This window comes from Cucumis melo, chromosome 4 (assembly GCF_025177605.1).
Source record: "Cucumis melo cultivar AY chromosome 4, USDA_Cmelo_AY_1.0, whole genome shotgun sequence".
Taxonomy (NCBI): domain Eukaryota; kingdom Viridiplantae; phylum Streptophyta; class Magnoliopsida; order Cucurbitales; family Cucurbitaceae; genus Cucumis; species Cucumis melo.
In genome coordinates this window covers 12,348,072-12,367,198 of record NC_066860.1, presented here as the reverse complement: position 1 = coordinate 12,367,198, position 19,127 = coordinate 12,348,072, and the positions used below count along the sequence as shown (strand labels likewise).

General features: G+C 40.5%; 1 protein-coding gene across 1 annotated transcript; it reads right to left on the bottom strand.

Annotated features, from left to right (window-relative positions):
* Positions 1-14,982: 14,982 nt before the first annotated feature.
* On the bottom strand, positions 14,983-18,708 carry LOC103489815 (26S proteasome regulatory subunit 4 homolog B-like). The gene is made up of 6 exons (XM_008449120.3): positions 18,100-18,708; positions 16,981-17,226; positions 16,050-16,219; positions 15,764-15,980; positions 15,498-15,638; positions 14,983-15,189 (listed from the first exon to the last, which is right to left on the bottom strand). The coding sequence occupies exons 1-6, from the start codon at positions 18,577-18,579 to the stop codon at positions 15,106-15,108; spliced, it is 1,338 nt and encodes a 445-aa protein (XP_008447342.1). The 5' UTR covers positions 18,580-18,708; the 3' UTR covers positions 14,983-15,105.
* Between the last annotated feature and the right edge of the window lie 419 nt (positions 18,709-19,127).

Below are 19,127 nucleotides of genomic sequence, written 5' to 3'. Positions count from 1 at the left end.
ACAAAGATCACTTCAACATCAAGAGCAGTCAGGGAGTGATATTAGCATAGATGACAGAGATTCATAGTTGCTATTAACTATAAGTAATATAACTGACAATCTGGAAATTCATACTCAAATAGTAAAGAAACTACCAAAAATGATTGAAAATATTTCATTGGTAAGCCAACCACTTCCACTTTGTGAGATTCTACCATCAACTACCATCAAAGACCTCTCATTAATTTCATTGGTATGTCTACCCAAAGAACAAACTTTGACAACTCACGAAGTGCAACCATCTATTTCAGCTGTAAATCAAGAATCTCAGCAAATATGTATATATGACAACTGTGTGGTCCTTTGCATTAAATATTTATTTATTATCTAATATTATGAATTGTAGGAAATACCTAAACAATAAACACTAGTAAAGAAAAAAAAGTTGGTTAGATTGTCAAAACTTAAGGATATGAGGCAAAATAAAGCTTCTGATGGACAACAATAGGTTGAGATTAAAAAAAATGATGAAGCAGTTACTAAAAAATCATTTAAGGATCAAGATAAAAGTCAAGTAGTAACTGATAAAATAGTTGAAATTAAAAAAAAAAAAAAAAAAAAAGATGAACCACTGATTGAGAAACAAACTTTGACAATTGACAACGTGCAACTATCTATTTCGGTTGAAAATGAAGAATCTCAACCGGTATGTATATATAAGAATGGTGTAGTCCTTTGCATTAATTGTTTATTTCTTATTTAATAATATGCATTTCAAGAAATACCCATCAAGAGAAGGAAGCTGAATAAAACAGTTGAGGTTCAAAAGAAAGACGATGAAGGAGCGACTCACAAACCAAATGAAGTTGACAAAAAAGATGCAGAACTTGACAAAACGGTTGAGTCTAAAAAAAGATTAAATAGTGACTGTTCCACAAGTTTAATTCACTCAGACCACCTAGTGGAGTCGTATCAAAGCCTATAGTACTTGTTCCAAATGTCATATTGAAAGACGTAGATAAATATGATCCCACGGGACCAGTGGATCCAAAATTTTGGAAAGCATACCAAGCATGAAAGAAATCTTAGAAAAAAAATAAGGAAAAGAGGATTGTAGTCTTCTCTTCATAAAGAAACCATTTTTAAAACGCTTGAAGAAAACTCATGGATAATAGGAGACATAAGTACTCTTTCCAAATTTATTTTATATGTACAACTACACGATTGTGTATAACATTCTTTATTTAACTAAATGCTCGTTTATATATAATACACGATCACTTAGTTTCGAAAAGAATGTTGTACACGATCACTTGTATTTGCTAAGCAATCACTTGAATTTTGATAAGCGATCGATTGTATGTGTTAAACGATCGCTTTTATTTGCTAAACGATCGTTTGTATTTTTGTAGGCCATGGATACGTTATTGTATCACGTGCAAAATAAGATGTTATCAAGAAAGCATCTTTGTAGGTCTCATTTTGCAATAATAGATTCGTCATTTATGGTTAGTTATTCTTCTTTAAACTTTTTTAGTATACAAATTAAACTACATAATCATATTTTGGCTAAATTGTTTTGTTTGTTCTTTAAGTCTAGCATCAACAAAAAAACCAACATTTAATGAACGACTTTTTGTTGATCGTGTGTTGACAGAAGAAAAAGAGGAGGTTGAATGGTTAACCACAACTGCACACTATATGAGTGAAAAAAGATTTATTTTACCATTTTAATTCCGCTCATGGTGAAATGCTAGATAAAGTAGGGTAGGCAAGTGTCTACTTCGTGATGAGCTGCATCAATATAATAGAATACTTGATGGTTATTACAGATGACATGAGGAACTGCAAGATCTTTATCTTTTACTCTCTTTCCGACTATGTTAAAAAAGAACTTGTTGAATTCACTCAATGGCTGTAGTTGTTAGACTGCACGTAACAATAGAAAATTTCAAATTCGGCCCTTGGCCAATAATTAGATCCAAAGTCACATTGCAACAGGGTCCGTCATTAAATTGCTAGATTTTTTGTGCTAAATTTGTTGAATGTCTTGTAACAAATTCAAACCGTAAGTTTCTAGATATGAAAAACATGAAACTGTTTAGACAACAATATGTGGTAGGGCAAATAGATTCTTTTGGTAAATAAAATGTTTGTTTGGTTTATCATATGCTTGTACAATTTTACTTTTTTATTTTAATCACCTTTCAACTGAGTGTTTGTCTTTGTTTAGATACTTTTCAAAAAACAACCATATAAGTATATGAAAATGATCATGTATATAAATCTAAAAGATTGTGTATACAGGTCTAAACGATCGTGTATATAAATCACTATAAAAGTCAAAACGATCACATATTCTGGAAAATAAACCACAACGATCGTCTTACAATGTTTACACGATCTCATAAATAAACGAATTTGATCGTGTTAACAAAGCTAAATGATCTTGTTAATACATGTAAACAATCTCTTAACTAAATCTAGAAGATCATGCTATTAAATCTCCATGATCTTGTAGTCATTCACCAACTCTAATGTCATACCTTTGTACATGTATTAGAATGAAAGAAAAAAAATTACACATTTTCATTAATTGTTCAAACTTTGCTTGCAAGTCTTGCTATTATGCCATTTATGATTACAATTGAAACATCTTGATGAAGTATTAAATTCATCTACAGATGGAATTCTTTGTTTTCTTGGTCTTCCATCTTGGCGTTTAAAGACTGGAGGTAATGTTTTTATGACAGCATCTTCAACTCTCCAATCCAAATGAGTTCCAACAGGTTGAATACAACCACTGTATGTTACTGATAACGTTGCTCTATAATAAAACTCAGACACATAAGATATCTAAATTAAACATTCGTAGAACAGCAAGCACATGTGCACATGGAATTTCCTCAACATCCCATACTCGACAGCTACAATACCCCACGTTTAATTTCAATCCATTACTATGTATTAAGTCATACTAATTAGATCAACCTAATACATAAGACAAATAAAGGTAACTTTAAAAAATAGAAAACATGCACAAATAGATACGATAGACAAAGATAGCCATTTATCTTTATTTATCTGAGACAGGCACAGATAGACAAAGATAGCAATCTATATGTGCCTGTCCGAGATACAAACGTAAAAGAAAAAATTTCTTACCAATAAACTTGCTGACTTTTCATATTTTAAACACAACACATTCTCAGCCCAAACGACTTTTCATTACAAAAACAGATTTTGTAACGCTCCGAAAATTTAAGGTAAAATTTTTCTCGTTTTATGTAAAGTGCAAGTTGATATAATAATAATATAATATTAATTATATTATTATTATTAATATTTATTATAATTATTATTATTAATCAATATTATAGAAATATTATTATTTTAAAACAATAAACATTATTATTACATAATATTAATTTATTATTTGTTTAATATTAATATTATTAATATATTATTAATATTACTTTATTATTATTATAATTTTTATTAATATATATATATATATATATAATGAAAATTATTATTATTTTGTAAAACCCTAATTCGCGCCGCCCCCCCCCATCGAAATTTTTCTTCTTCTCTTCCGTTTCTTCCTCTCCCCGACGCCGCGCCTCCCATCTTCCCGTCCGTCTCCGTTTTTCTCTTCCTCTCCGTCTCCGCTTCTTCTTCTTCTTCGTCCGTCGTCTCCGCCACCATCTCTTTTCCTCTCCGTCTTCATCCGTGGGATAGCCACCAGCCATCGTCGTCCGCCGCGGCTCCCCATCCATTTCCGATTTCCTTCTCGGCCTCACACAACGGCAGATCTGCCGCCGCTCGTCGCCGCTCCACGAAACAGCCAGCTCCGTCTCCATCTCCCGTAACGCCTCCCAGCGTCGTTTCGCCACCGCCGTCGTTCGCCGGAAGAGAGAAAGCCCTCCAAAAACCGTGCGACCCGGTTCCAAGCCAACCCGACCCGGTTCCAAGCAGACCCAACCCGAAACCGCTTCCAGCCGAGCCGAGCGAGCCGCGTGAACCAAGCCGAGCCGCGAGCCGAGTGAGCCGAGCCGCGAGCCGAACCAAGCCGAGCCGCGAGCCGAGTGAGCCGAGCCGCGAGCCGAACCAAGCCGAGCCGAGCCGAGAACCAAGCCGAGCCGAGCCGAGCCGAGCCGAGCCGAGAACCAAGCCGAGCCGAGCCGAGCCACCTAAGCCTTCCTTCCTTCACTTCGGTTCACGGTGAGTCTTCGGTAAGGATTGTTTTGATGAATTCCCTAATGTTACCTCGTCCGATTCGAGTTTGAATGTTGGATTAAGATATGGCCCTACTTTTCTCCCTTGAAGGTAGTACAGAGTTGACGCTTAAGTTCTCGGATTCCGCGGCAGGCCTGGTTGGAGATAGCTTCCTTTCCTTGGGTAAGTCAACGGATGTCGCTTCCGACCTTTTTAAACGACTCCTACTAAAGTCGTCAACTAAAACTTTCGTGTTTCGTTAGGTGGATCTGTCGAGCGTAGTTTTCGATCGAGGGGCATAACCGAGTATCAGGTAAGGGTTTTCCTACTACTGGACCCCGAGTCCAGGCTAAAACCGTAGTAATCCACAGGGGATTACACGTTAGTGACTGTACTGAATATCTGTATGCGTGTTGACTGTTAAGTACTGATATTATATTCTATCTGATGTAAATATACTGTGACTGCTATTTGTGGATTGAGATTTTATGTTGATGGACCTTAAAGTTACGGTTCAGTATGTAGTAAAACACTGGTCTGGATGTGGTTCATGGAGTTTGGACGGGGAAGGACAGTGAGTCCGGTTTTTGGGTTGGTTAGTCGATCGGATCTAGGGTTTTCCCTAATGGTGTGCGAGTTGGTAATGCATATATCAACTGAGGGTGTAGATGTTTAAACCTATACTATCTGACTGACAAAGCCTATAGCGGGATTGTGATATGAATGCCGTTGGGATGTGACTGATGTAGACAGTTTAGTTTGGACCGAGGGGTAACGGTTAGCTTCATCTATGGGGTAGTGTGCCTTACGGATATGTGTGTCCTTCGGGAGCACTAGACTGATATGTGCATCCTTCGGGAGCACTAGACTGATATGTGCGTCCTTCGGGAGCACTAGACTGATATGTGCGTCCTTCGGGAGCACTAGACTGATATGTGCGTCCTTCGGGAGCACTAGACTGATATGTGCATCCTTCGGGAGCACTAGACTGATATGTGCATCCTTCGGGAGCACTAGACTGATATGTAGGGTACCCCCGAATAGGAAGTTAACTGTTGTCCCCTAACGGGCCCAGTAGTGGGTCCCTTACTGGGTATGTTTATACTCACCCTTTCTCTTCTTTAACATTTCAGGTAGGGGTACAGCGAGGGGCAGACCGACGAGAGGCAGGAAGGATGCGTGAAGGCCATATGGACGCGTCTGGTTTTCTTTTCGCTTCCGCTATGTATTTTGTCAGAATATTTTGACTTGTGATTTTGAACTGGAGACTTGATATTTTATTTTGTGACTTTTTGATTTATTTAAAATAGGGCCCGAAACTGTCTTTTTGTAAGGTTTCTAATGTTTTAATGAATCGTAACTGGTCCGTTTTAAATTTTATGTTGAATGGTCGAGTTTTGGTGTTTGGTAGTGACCTCAGCTTAGTCCGGAAAGTTGGGTCGTTACAGTTGGTATCAGAGCCTAAGTTTTAGGTTCTGTAGACTGACTTATAATGTGAGTCTGTGTTTTGTGTCCTTATGGCTGAAACGATCCTTGCCGCTCGTCAGGTACGCTCTCATGAAAGTATATGTATAACTCTACATGCATTACCTTACCTAAGTTAAACTGCAAATTCAATTACCATTTATGACTAAAGGAATCTTTGGTGGTTGTTAGGAAAATGCCACCAAGGAGAGGTGCACGTAGGGGTGGTCGAGGAGGCCGAGGAAGGGGAGCAGGACGCGTTCAGCCTGAGGTGCAGCCTGTAGCCCAAGCCCCTGACCCGGCTGCGCCAGTTACTCATGCGGACCTAGCCGCCATGGAGCAGAGGTTTAGAGATATGATTATGCAGATGCGGGAGCAGCAGAAGCCTGCCTCGCCAACTCCGGCGCCAGCTCCAGCGCCAGCTCCAACACCAGTTCCTGCTCCAGCTCCGGCTCCAGTACCAGTTGCGCCCCAGTTTGTGCCGGATCAGTTGTCGGCAGAGGCTAAGCATCTGAGGGATTTCAGGAAGTATAATCCCACGACGTTCGATGGGTCTTTGGAGGATCCCACCAGGGCGCAGATGTGGTTATCGTCCTTGGAAACCATATTCCGTTACATGAAATGCCCTGAGGATCAGAAGGTTCAGTGTGCTGTTTTTATGTTGACTGACAGAGGTACTGCATGGTGGGAGACTACAGAGAGGATGCTAGGTGGTGATGTGAGTCAGATCACGTGGCAGCAGTTCAAGGAGAGTTTCTATGCGAAATTCTTCTCTGCCAGTTTGAGAGATGCTAAGCGGCAGGAGTTTCTGAACTTAGAGCAGGGTGACATGACAGTGGAGCAGTATGATGCGGAGTTTGACATGTTATCCCGCTTCGCTCCCGAGATGATAGCGACCGAGGCGGCCAGAGCTGATAAGTTTGTTAGAGGCCTCCGACTGGACATTCAGGGTTTGGTCCGAGCTTTCAGACCCGCTACTCATGCCGATGCACTGCGCCTGGCAGTGGATCTCAGTTTACAGGAGAGGGCCAACTCGTCTAAGACCGCTGGTAGAGGTTCGACATCGGGACAGAAGAGGAAGGCTGAGCAGCAGCCTGTTCCAGTGCCACAGCGGAATTTCAGACCAGGTGGTGAGTTTCGCAGCTTCCAGCAGAAACCTTTTGAGGCAGGGGAGGCTGCCAGAGGAAAGCCGTTGTGTACCACTTGTGGGAAGCACCATCTGGGCCGTTGCTTATTCGGGACCAGGACCTGCTTTAAGTGCAGGCAAGAGGGTCATACAGCTGATAGATGCCCGTTGAGAGTCACGGGGATCGCGCAGAATCAGGGAGCAGGTGCTCCACATCAGGGTAGAGTCTTTGCTACCAACAGGACTGAGGCTGAGAAGGCAGGCACAGTAGTGACAGGTACGCTCCCAGTGTTGGGGCATTACGCCTTAGTTTTGTTTGATTTGGGTTCGTCACATTCTTTTATCTCTTCCGCATTTGTGTCGCATGCCCGCTTAGAGGTAGAGCCCTTACACCATGTTCTGTCAGTATCTACTCCTTCCGGGGAATGTATGTTGTCGAAGGAAAAGGTGAAAGCATGCCAGATTAAGATAGCAGGCCATGTGATTGAAGTAACGCTGATAGTCCTGGATATGCTGGACTTTGATGTAATCCTGGGTATGGATTGGTTGGCCGCTAACCACGCCAGCATAGATTGTTCACGTAAGGAGGTAACGTTTAACCCTCCCTCGATGGCCAGTTTTAAATTTAAGGGAGGAGGGTCAAAGTCGTTGCCTCAGGTAATCTCAGCCATCAGGGCCAGTAAACTGCTCAGTCAGGGTACTTGGGGTATCTTAGCGAGCGTGGTGGATACTAGAGAGGCCGATGTATCCCTGTCATCAGAACCAGTAGTGAGGGACTATCCGGACGTTTTTCCTGAGGAACTTCCAGGGTTACTTCCGCACAGAGAGGTTGAGTTTGCCATAGAGTTGGAGCCGGGCACGGTTCCTATATCCAGAGCCCCTTACAGAATGGCCCCCGCAGAACTGAAAGAACTGAAAGTACAGTTGCAGGAATTGTTGATAAGGGATTCATTCGACCAAGCGTGTCACCTTGGGGTGCGCCAGTATTATTTGTTAAGAAGAAGGATGGATCGATGCGTCTATGCATTGACTATAGGGAGTTGAATAAGGTAACCGTAAAGAACAGATATCCCTTGCCCAGGATTGACGATCTATTTGACCAGTTACAGGGAGCCACAGTGTTCTCTAAGATTGATCTTCGGTCGGGATACCATCAGCTGAGAATTAAGGATGAGGATGTACCGAAGACAGCATTTCGTTCCAGATATGGACACTACGAGTTTATTGTGATGTCTTTTGGTTTGACGAATGCTCCGGCAGTATTTATGGACTTGATGAACAGAGTGTTTAGGGAATTCCTAGATACTTTTGTGATCGTGTTTATCGACGATATCTTGATATACTCCAAGACGGAGGCCGAACACGAGGAGCATTTACGTATGGTTTTGCAAACACTTCGGGATAATAAGTTGTATGCAAAGTTCTCGAAATGCGAGTTTTGGCTGAAGCAGGTGTCCTTTCTGGGCCACGTGGTTTCTAAGGATGGAGTCTCTGTAGATCCAGCTAAGATAGAGGCAGTCACCGGTTGGACTCGACCTTCCACAGTTAGTGAGGTTCGTAGCTTTCTGGGTTTAGCGGGCTATTATCGACGGTTTGTAGAGAACTTCTCCCGTATAGCTACTCCTCTTACTCAGTTGACCAGAAAGGGAGCTCCTTTTGTTTGGAGCAAGGCATGTGAGGACAGTTTCCAGACCCTTAAACAGAAGCTAGTTACCGCGCCGGTTCTTACTGTACCTGATGGTTCTGGCAGTTTCGTGATTTATAGTGATGCTTCCAAGAAGGGTCTGGGTTGTGTTTTGATGCAGCAGGGTAAGGTGGTCGCTTATGCGTCTCGTCAGTTGAAGAGTCATGAGCAGAACTACCCTACACATGATCTAGAGTTGGCAGCAGTGGTTTTTGCTTTGAAAATATGGAGGCATTATTTATATGGTGAAAAGATACAGATATTCACAGATCATAAGAGCTTGAAATACTTCTTTACTCAGAAAGAATTGAATATGAGACAGCGAAGGTGGCATGAGTTAGTGAAGGATTACGATTGTGAGATACTGTATCATCCAGGCAAGGCAAATGTGGTAGCTGATGCTCTTAGTAGGAAGGTGTCACATTCGGCAGCACTTATTACCCGGCAGGCCCCATTGCATCGGGATCTCGAGCGGGCTGGGATTGCAGTGTCAGTGGGGGCAGTTACTATGCAGTTAGCCCAGTTGACGGTACAGCCGACTTTGAGGCAGAGGATCATTGATGCTCAGAGTAACGATCCTTATCTGGTTGAGAAACGTGGCCTAGCAGAGGCAGGGCAAACGGCTGAGTTCTCGTTATCCTCTGATGGTGGGCTGTTGTTTGAGAGACGCCTCTGTGTTCCGTCAGATAGTGCGGTTAAGACAGAATTATTATCTGAGGCGCACAGTTCCCCATTTTCCATGCACCCAGGTAGTACGAAGATGTATCAGGACCTGAAGCGGGTTTATTGGTGGCGTAACATGAAGAGGGAAGTAGCAGAATTTGTTAGTAAATGCCTGGTGTGTCAGCAGGTTAAGGCACCAAGGCAGAAACCAGCGGGTTTATTACAACCCTTGAGCATACCGGAATGGAAGTGGGAGAACGTGTCCATGGATTTCATTACAGGGCTACCGAGAACTCTGAGGGGATTTACAGTGATTTGGGTTGTGGTGGACAGACTTACTAAATCAGCGCACTTCGTTCCGGGTAAATCCACCTATACTGCTAGTAAGTGGGCACAGCTGTACATGTCTGAGATAGTGAGATTACACGGAGTGCCAGTGTCGATTGTTTCTGATAGAGATGCCCGTTTCACTTCCAAATTTTTGGAAGGGTTTGCAGACTGCTATGGGCACGAGGTTGGACTTTAGTACGGCTTTCCATCCACAGACTGACGGTCAGACTGAGCGTCTGAACCAGGTTTTAGAGGATATGTTGCGAGCGTGTGCATTGGAATTTCCAGGTAGCTGGGACTCCCACTTACATTTGATGGAATTTGCTTATAATAACAGTTATCAGGCTACTATTGGCATGGCACCGTTTGAGGCCCTGTACGGCAAATGTTGTAGATCCCCGGTTTGCTGGGGTGAGGTAGGTGAGCAGAGATTGATGGGTCCTGAGTTAGTTCAGTCTACTAACGAAGCGATTCAGAAGATTAGATCACGCATGCATACCGCTCAGAGTAGACAGAAGAGTTATGCAGATGTGAGGCGGAAGGACCTTGAGTTTGAGGTAGGGGATAAAGTGTTCTTAAAGGTAGCACCTATGAGAGGTGTCTTGCGTTTTGAAAGGAGGGGAAAATTGAGTCCCCGTTTTGTTGGGCCGTTTGAGATTCTGGAGCGGATTGGCCTTGTAGCTTATCGCTTGGCGTTGCCTCCATCACTCTCGACAGTCCATGATGTGTTTCACGTTTCTATGTTGAGGAAGTACGTGCCAGATCCATCCCATGTAGTGGATTACGAGCCACTAGAGATTGATGAAAACTTGAGCTATGTTGAACAACCTGTTGAGGTGCTTGCTAGAGAGGTGAAGACGTTGAGAAATAAACAAATTCCCCTAGTTAAAGTCTTATGGCGGAATCACCGGGTAGAAGAGGCTACATGGGAGCGTGAAGACGACATGAGATCCCGTTATCCCGAACTATTCGAGGAATAAAACTTTCGAGGACGAAAGTTCCCTAAGGAGGGAAGAATGTAACGCTCCGAAAATTTAAGGTAAAATTTTTCTCGTTTTATGTAAAGTGCAAGTTGATATAATAATAATATAATATTAATTATATTATTATTATTAATATTTATTATAATTATTATTATTAATCAATATTATAGAAATATTATTATTTTAAAACAATAAACATTATTATTACATAATATTAATTTATTATTTGTTTAATATTAATATTATTAATATATTATTAATATTACTTTATTATTATTATAATTTTTATTAATATATATATATATATAATGAAAATTATTATTATTTTGTAAAACCCTAATTCGCGCCGCCCCCCCCCCCATCGAAATTTTTCTTCTTCTCTTCCGTTTCTTCCTCTCCCCGACGCCGCGCCTCCCATCTTCCCGTCCGTCTCCGTTTTTCTCTTCCTCTCCGTCTCCGCTTCTTCTTCTTCTTCGTCCGTCGTCTCCGCCACCATCTCTTTTCCTCTCCGTCTTCATCCGTGGGATAGCCACCAGCCATCGTCGTCCGCCGCGGCTCCCCATTCATTTCCGATTTCCTTCTCGGCCTCACACAACGGCAGATCTGCCGCCGCTCGTCGCCGCTCCACGAAACAGCTAGCTCCGTCTCCATCTCCCGTAACGCCTCCCAGCGTCGTTTCGCCACCGCGTCGTTCGCCGGAAGAGAGAAAGCCCTCCAAAAACCGTGCGACCCGGTTCCAAGCCAACCCGACCCGGTTCCAAGCTGACCCGACCCGAAACCGCTTCCAGTCGAGCCGAGCGAGCCGCGTGAACCAAGCCGAGCTGCGAGCCGAGTGAGCCGAGCCGCGAGCCGAACCAAGCCGAGCCGCGAGCCGAGTGAGCCAAGCCGCGAGCCGAACCAAGCCGAGCCGCGAGCCGAGTGAGCCGAGCCGCGAGCCGAACCAAGCCGAGCCGCGAGCCGAGTGAGCCGAGCCGCGAGCCGAACCAAGCCGAGCCGAGCCGAGCCACCTAAGCCTTCCTTCCTCCACTTCGGTTCACGGTGAGTCTTCGGTAAGGATTGTTTTGATGAATTCCCTAATGTTACCTCGTCCGATTCGAGTTTGAATGTTGGATTAAGATATGGCCCTACTTTTCTCCCTTGAAGGTAGTACAGAGTTGACGCTTAAGTTCTCGGATTCCGCGGCAGGCCTGGTTGGAGATAGCTTCCTTTCCTTGGGTAAGTCAACGGATGTCGCTTCCGACCTTTTTAAACGACTCCTACTAAAGTCGTCAACTAAAACTTTCGTGTTTCGTTAGGTGGATCTGTCGAGCGTAGTTTTCGATCGAGGGGCATAATCGAGTATCAGGTAAGGGTTTTCCTACTACTGGACCCCGAGTCCAGGCTAAAACCGTAGTAATCCACAGGGGATTACACGTTAGTGACTGTACTGAATATCTGTATGCGTGTTGACTGTTAAGTACTGATATTATATTCTGTCTGATGTAAATATACTGTGACTGCTATTTGTGGATTGAGATTTTATGTTGATGGACCTTAAAGTTACGGTTCAGTATGTAGTAAAACACTGGTCTGGATGTGGTTCATGGAGTTTGGACGGGGAAGGACAGTGAGTCCGGTTTTTGGGTTGGTTAGTCGATCGGATCTAGGGTTTTCCCTAATGGTGTGCGAGTTGGTAATGCATATATCAACTGAGGGTGTAGATGTTTAAACCTATACTATCTGACTGACAAAGCCTATAGCGGGATTGTGATATGAATGCCGTTGGGATGTGACTGATGTAGACAGTTTAGTTTGGACCGAGGGGTAACGGTTAGCTTCATCTATGGGGTAGTGTGCCTTACGGATATGTGCGTCCTTCGAGAGCACTAGACTGATATGTGCATCCTTCGGGAGCACTAGACTGATATGTGCGTCCTTCGGGAGCACTAGACTGATATGTGCATCCTTCGGGAGCACTAGACTGATATGTGCGTCCTTCGGGAGCACTAGACTGATATGTGCATCCTTCGGGAGCACTAGACTGATATGTGCATCCTTCGGGAGCACTAGACTGATATGTGCATCCTTCGGGAGCACTAGACTGATATGTAGGGTACCCCCGAATAGGAAGTTAACCGTTGTCCCCTAACGGGCCCAGTAGTGGGTCCCTTACTGGGTATGTTTATACTCACCCTTTCTCTTCTTTAACATTTCAGGTAGGGGTACAGCGAGGGGCAGACCGACGAGAGGCAGGAAGGATGCGTGAAGGCCATATGGACGCGTCTGGTTTTCTTTTCGCTTCCGCTATGTATTTTGTCAGAATATTTTGACTTGTGATTTTGAACTGGAGACTTGATATTTTATTTTGTGACTTTTTGATTTATTTAAAATAGGGCCCGAAACTGTCTTTTTGTAAGGTTTCTAATGTTTTAATGAATCGTAACTGGTCCGTTTTAAATTTTATGTTGAATGGTCGAGTTTTGGTGTTTGGTAGTGACCTCAGCTTAGTCCGGAAAGTTGGGTCGTTACAGATTTACTTCGTAAAACCACTTTTGCAATACATTTTTAATTGAACTAAGTATGGTAGCCACAAGTAGTTCTTTGAGATCTTTAAACACTGAATTTACACTTTTTGCACAATTTTGATGTCATCATTTTGTACCTTTGTCTTCGTGAATATGCTCAAGACCACTTCTCAAAACCAATACTACTAAGATAATCTCTTATATTTGGACAAACTTACTCCACACATCTCATGTGGTACTCAAATTCATCAACGATGTAAGCATAAGTACAACTAAAGAAATATTTAGTTTCAAGTTACTTAAAAAAGACGTTTTGTGCACACACAATACTCAACATCAGGAAACACTTTAAAACTCCTTTAGGGATGCTAATATGCCTATAAGAAACAATGACTAAATTATCTCGTTCTGAAAAACTACCTCGTATCTTCATAAAAAACCATGTCCATGATGCATCATTTTTCAGAATCTACAATAGCAAAAGCAAGATGGAAGATTTCATTGTTACCATCTTGTGATGAGGCTGTTAATAGGATGCCACCAAACTTATACTTCAAAAATGTCCCATCAACAGAAATGATAGGTTTATAATATGTTCACCCCCAATTGATGCACCAAGAGCCATAAAGTAAAACTTGAAATGATCGCTATCATCCATTTTTAAACTAGTGCATGTACCGATAATAATTACAAAACAATTCTTTCAGCACCAACAAAAAAGAAGAGATAGACTATGATAGATGCTAATATTTACATCTAGATAGACTGTGATCTTTGTCTATCCCCATCTATTTGCAAAATGAATGTAAATTTGACATATGAAATTGATCATACCTAGGTTAGATTTAACCTATTTATCAAAGAAGCTTGGAATCAATTTGTATGATTCAATTGCATCACCTTTTAATATCTTTACTATGTGTCCTTTTACCCTCCAAGCTTTTTGATAACTTTCATTAACTCCAATATTGTATGAACCTTATGCACAATCACTTTTGGAATGGAATGATCAGTAGACATGAACCTAAAATCATCTACAAGCAACTGCTAATTACTGTTGAAAAAGCTTGCATGTGACAACTTTGGGTAGTATTCAATAAACAGTCACGATCATAAATGTATTTTCGTAACATCCACAACTCACTCTTCTTATAATGATATGTCCTAACATACAATTTGCACCCTTCTTACAGACAACTAAATTCAAGAGACCTCAAATTTGATACTATAGTCCTAAATTGAAAGTTGGTATTCACTACTATTATACAAAAACACTTTGAAACACTTCTTTACTTTTAAATAAAAAATTTTCTTTCAAATCACAATGATAAGAAACGTCTCTTATAACTTCATTATTTGAAACAGAAGAAGGAGAACCTATATTCAATAACAGATACTTGAGTCAACGTCATTTCACAAAGATACTTAAATGAAAATATATTGCAAATCAAATTCTAGCAACATGAATGATCGAAAAATTTGTAGTTGATATTAGTTTACATCGGGACTTACTTGCATTTTGATAATGTAAATACTCGGTAATTATTTTTCATACTTCAGTGCGTGCTATTTTTTTATGTTATATAAATAAATTATATTTAAACCATGAAATATGAGAAAATGTAAGAGAAAAATATACCAGAAACGAAAAAGATAAGATATAGTTACCTTGTTAACACATATGTTCCTATTTCTAGTTCTTAAAAAATAAAGAATAAAAAACAAGAAACGAAACGAGACCCCATGAGTTCGTTTTGCCATGTCTAAGTTCTCTATTTCTCTTGAGATGACAATGTCTTAATCTTTCGGTAATTATTCTTGTAATTATTCTATAGGTCACATTTATTATTTTCAATTTCAACTTTTTCTCCAAGAATCAACTTCTTCGTAAAAAATGAAAGAAAAAGAATAGGACTGTGGGAGAAATTTCTGATTTCCTTCAAAATTTTGATGCTTTCAAGTTCTAAACATGACTTTTCGGAGAACATATAAAATACATATCCAACAAAGGCTGGTAGGTAACAAATTAGCTTCATAATGAAAAACACATATATATTGATTATAATCTGAGAACAGAGAGTATTTCCAACTCCAAAACGTGAAAGAAGGCATTCCTTCGAGTAGAGTTTCAAACACACTTAACAATAATCTTCATCACATATATAAGCCTTCTGGCACGCCTTCTTTCTTCTTGTACATAACCTTTTCCTTTGCCTTCTTGAAGTCGGCATGTGTGACCTGAACCAAAAGACAAAATAAAAAAGAACAACCTAAGCTTAAACCCAAATAGTAACAATACACGAAACAGACTTGGGATAAACTGTTCAATCCCTTTCCATCTGTATTATAGATTTCGATACATCTTGACGTTTGGTAGACAAAAAACTTTGGAGCTTAAACATCCGTGGTAAGTTTTTTGATGCCTACTTCAACAGATCTTTCAAAAGCTTAGCTAATAGAACATTAAAGTGGAAGAGTTTTCTTGAATCATAATTCATTTAGAAGCTTGGGGAACTCTTTCAATTAGAAACCTAGAGAACTCTTACCTTCATACGCCGTTCTCTCAAAGCAAGTAGTCCAGCCTCAGTACATATGGCCTTTATATCAGCACCAGAGAATTCATCTTTGGTCATAACAAATTCCTCCAAATTCACATCATCTGCTAATGTCATCCTTGATGTGTGTATCTACGAATCAGAGTTGTCAAGTTGTTAGATAAAGATAAACAATATCTAACCAAACCGAACTGCTAAATGGAAATAAGTTAATGCAAAGCTCCCACATTAACATGGCTTTCAATTGGAAGCTAAACCTGAAAAATGCGCCTCCTGGTTTTTATATCAGGCAATGGAAACTCAATCTTCCTATCTATTCGGCCGGGTCGAAGCAAAGCTGGATCGAGACTTTCAATTCTGTTTGTAGCAAGTATCACTTTAACATCTCCTCTTGAATCAAAACCATCTAATTGGTTAAGTAATTCCAACATTGTCCTTTGGATCTCACGTTCACCTCCAGAATGAGCATCATACCTGCACGTAGGGATTATGAATCAGAAACAACAGTCTTCTTCTTTTAGAATAAGAAAGTAAAAATCTGACCTCTTTGTGCCAACCGCATCAATCTCATCAATAAAAACAATGGAAGGTGAGAGATCATCAGCAACCCTGAAGAGTTCCCTCACTAACTTTGGACCATCTCCCAAGTATTTCTGAATGAGTTCACTCCCAACCACACGCAAGAAAGTGGCTGAAGTTGAGTTCGCCACTGCCTAAAAGAGGGAAAATACGATTTACAAAGTGAAAGAAACATTTTTGCTATACTTTACAAAGTGAAAGAAACATTTTAGCTATACTTTACAAAGTGAAAGAAACATTTTAGCTATACTACGACCTTTTCTTTTTCTTCTCTTAATTGTGAATCTACAACTTTCGTTGGGAAAGAATGAAATAAAACAAGGGCATAAAAGAAAACAAACCCACAAAAGCAACTCCCCAAAAAGTTAATTTCCAACTAAGATGTTAACTCCCCAAAAACTTCAAAACGAAAGCTCACAGCAAAACTATAAACCTCACTAAGTATCAAACCTCACTAGAGTCCTAATCCAAATCTCTAAATACCATTTCGTTTTTCTCCCCTCAAATATCCCACAACATATCAACATACACTCCAACAAACCACAACAAACAGTCTTTCTCTCTGAAAGGCAGATGGAAAAGGAACTCCCTAATCATTGCACAAGTATCACTCTGCCCAGTAATCTGAACAACTCTACATGAAGCAAATTTGCATAGACCTTGCAAACTGGGAAGACCAAGGAAGGAGATCCAGGTTTTCTCTACAACTATATTCTTAGATGGCTTCTAATTTAAAATTTTATCTCAAAAGTTGAAGAGAGAACCAAAAGAGATTAGTCTGAATGATAAAAAGTTTACATAAACGTGACTTCAACTTCAAACAGGATAAGTTATAAATCTACTGAATGAGTGGACAGCAAAGTTTTTTAAGGCAGAAAGAAGAATAAACAATCACCTTCGCAAGCAAAGTCTTGCCAGTTCCTGGCTCACCATAGAGTATCACACCTTTGGGAGGCCTAATACCAATGTCCTCATATAACTCAGGATGAGTCAATGGCAACTCAACAGCTTCTTTAATCTCTTGTATTTGCGCATCCAACCCACCTATATCAGCATATGACTCTAAAGGGGCCTTCTCAACTTTCATCACAGACACCATTGGATCAACCTCATCTTGGAGAAGTCCAACAACGGAAAGTACCTGTTAAACAAACAGTCGATAGTAAGCAAATTGATCAACCAGGGTCTTGATGATACAACAAAAAAGACAAACTAAAAGACTTGCATAATGCCATAAAATGCATTAGCTAGCTATGTGGTTTCCATCACATATATCCAACTATGACTCTTTGGGCATGTTTGAAATTCTATCAAATTCAAAATCAATTTGAAACATGTCCTTAATCCTTCAAAATCATTTTCATGTTCGATCTTAACACTTTTAAATGATTTCATAAAATCAAAACTTAAATTTAGAGTTTACAATTCATATAAATCGGCAACATGTTTGGAGTGATTTAAAAAGAAAAAAAACAAGTGATTTTAATAAATCACTCCCAAGCACATGCCATTCAAAGTTTAAACATGAGATTTATAGTTCATTTAAAAAGAGCTCAACAATGTCAAATTTATACCAAAAAGTGGAAGGCTGAACGAAATTTCTCCGGACAATTTTAGTACTAAGATGTTCCATTTGCCAGTCTTCAATACACACATTTTTAACAAAACAGAAGTACCTCCGAGATAAACCAGCATTTTAGCTTCCACAAACACGTAATGAAGCATTATATAACTGAACCCCAATTACTAAACTTGGATACCATCAACAATTTAAGTCATTCCCTCTTTCTTCTACTCAAAAAACAAATCTAAGAAATTAACCCACTGTGTTCCCACCCAAAACTAGAAAAAAGTCCCTAAAATGCCAACACAAACTACCCAAGTTTTTAACTTTCAGAGTCATACAATTTAATACACCAAAAGGAAATAAAATCAACTCCAACACAAAATCAAGCACAAAGAAGTTAACAAGAGCAAATTCAAAATCTTCAAATAGAAACCAAAAGCCCTATACCTTATTGTGCATCAAAATTGCACACCCAGGCTCAAGCTGATCTTTATCAACAAAAGACATAATACCAACGTAATACTCCGGCCCAACAGAAGAGGAAACGATGGCATGATTCTCATCAATCAACTCCTCCAAATTCCCAACACTCATGGGAGATCCTCTCAGATCATCGACCTTAGAGCGATCCTCCTCCGCCTTCTCCTCCTGCGGCTTAAGGCGCTCCTGATTAGTGACAAATTCCTCTTCCATAAGCAGGTAATCCTTCACACGTTCGAGCTTCAAAAGCCTCAGCCTGCACTTCGTAAGAGGCGTAACCGTCGGGAGTCGAGCAGCCGCCTCCGGGCCTTTCTGCTTCCGCTGTTTGCGGCCAACTCGGGTCGGCGGCGCCGCCGGTTCATACTTCTTGTCTTTCTTTTTATCGGCGTCCGACTTCCGGTCGCCGGGGGCTTGCCGGTTCAAACCTCCTGGAGTTCCCTGACCCATTTTTTTTTTTTTATTGAAAGTGAGAAATTCCGAGAAATGGCTCCCGATGGAAGCTAATATTCAGTCCGCCGGTGACCCAATGAACAAGAAAAGAATCACCGTTGTTTTTATTCGAGCTTAGGCCTCCCCTAAATATCTCTCTTTGATTGGGCTTGGAATTGGACTCATTTGGGCCTTTTTTTTTTGTATGGGCATGGCTAATAGCCCTACCTTAAATTAGGATTGCGATTAAAACGAGGTTAAAATATGAGTTGGTTTTATAAGAGGGGAATAGCAAACTGTAATTTTTTTTTTTTTTTATTTTGAGCAAAACTAAGTGTCTTAAATATTTTCATACTTTTTTGATCCAAAATTAGCCCTCCATATATAAATACAATGTATTGTGTGAGATCGAAAAATTAAATAAAGTATCATATATCACAATTACAATAGATACACCCACTTATGATAATTATTAACTAAATCAAAAAATTATTATATTCTTTGAGAGATCCCTAAACATATTTAATTGGTTTCAATATCTCCTAATTATTCCGGTTTTTATCTTC

What these genes read in the sequence shown, in the direction of transcription:
- LOC103489815 (XM_008449120.3), bottom strand. Translation starts at nt 18,579, where the DNA reads ATGGGTCAGGGAACTCCAGGAGGTTTGAACCGGCAAGCCCCCGGCGAC. An exon ending in GCAAGACTTTGCTTGCGAAG is followed by an intron (nt 16,220 to 16,980) that starts GTGATTGTTTAT and finishes TCCCTCTTTTAG; the next exon opens with GCAGTGGCGAACTCAACTTC. An exon ending in CCAGGAGGCGCATTTTTCAG is followed by an intron (nt 15,639 to 15,763) that starts GTTTAGCTTCCA and finishes TCTGATTCGTAG; the next exon opens with ATACACACATCAAGGATGAC.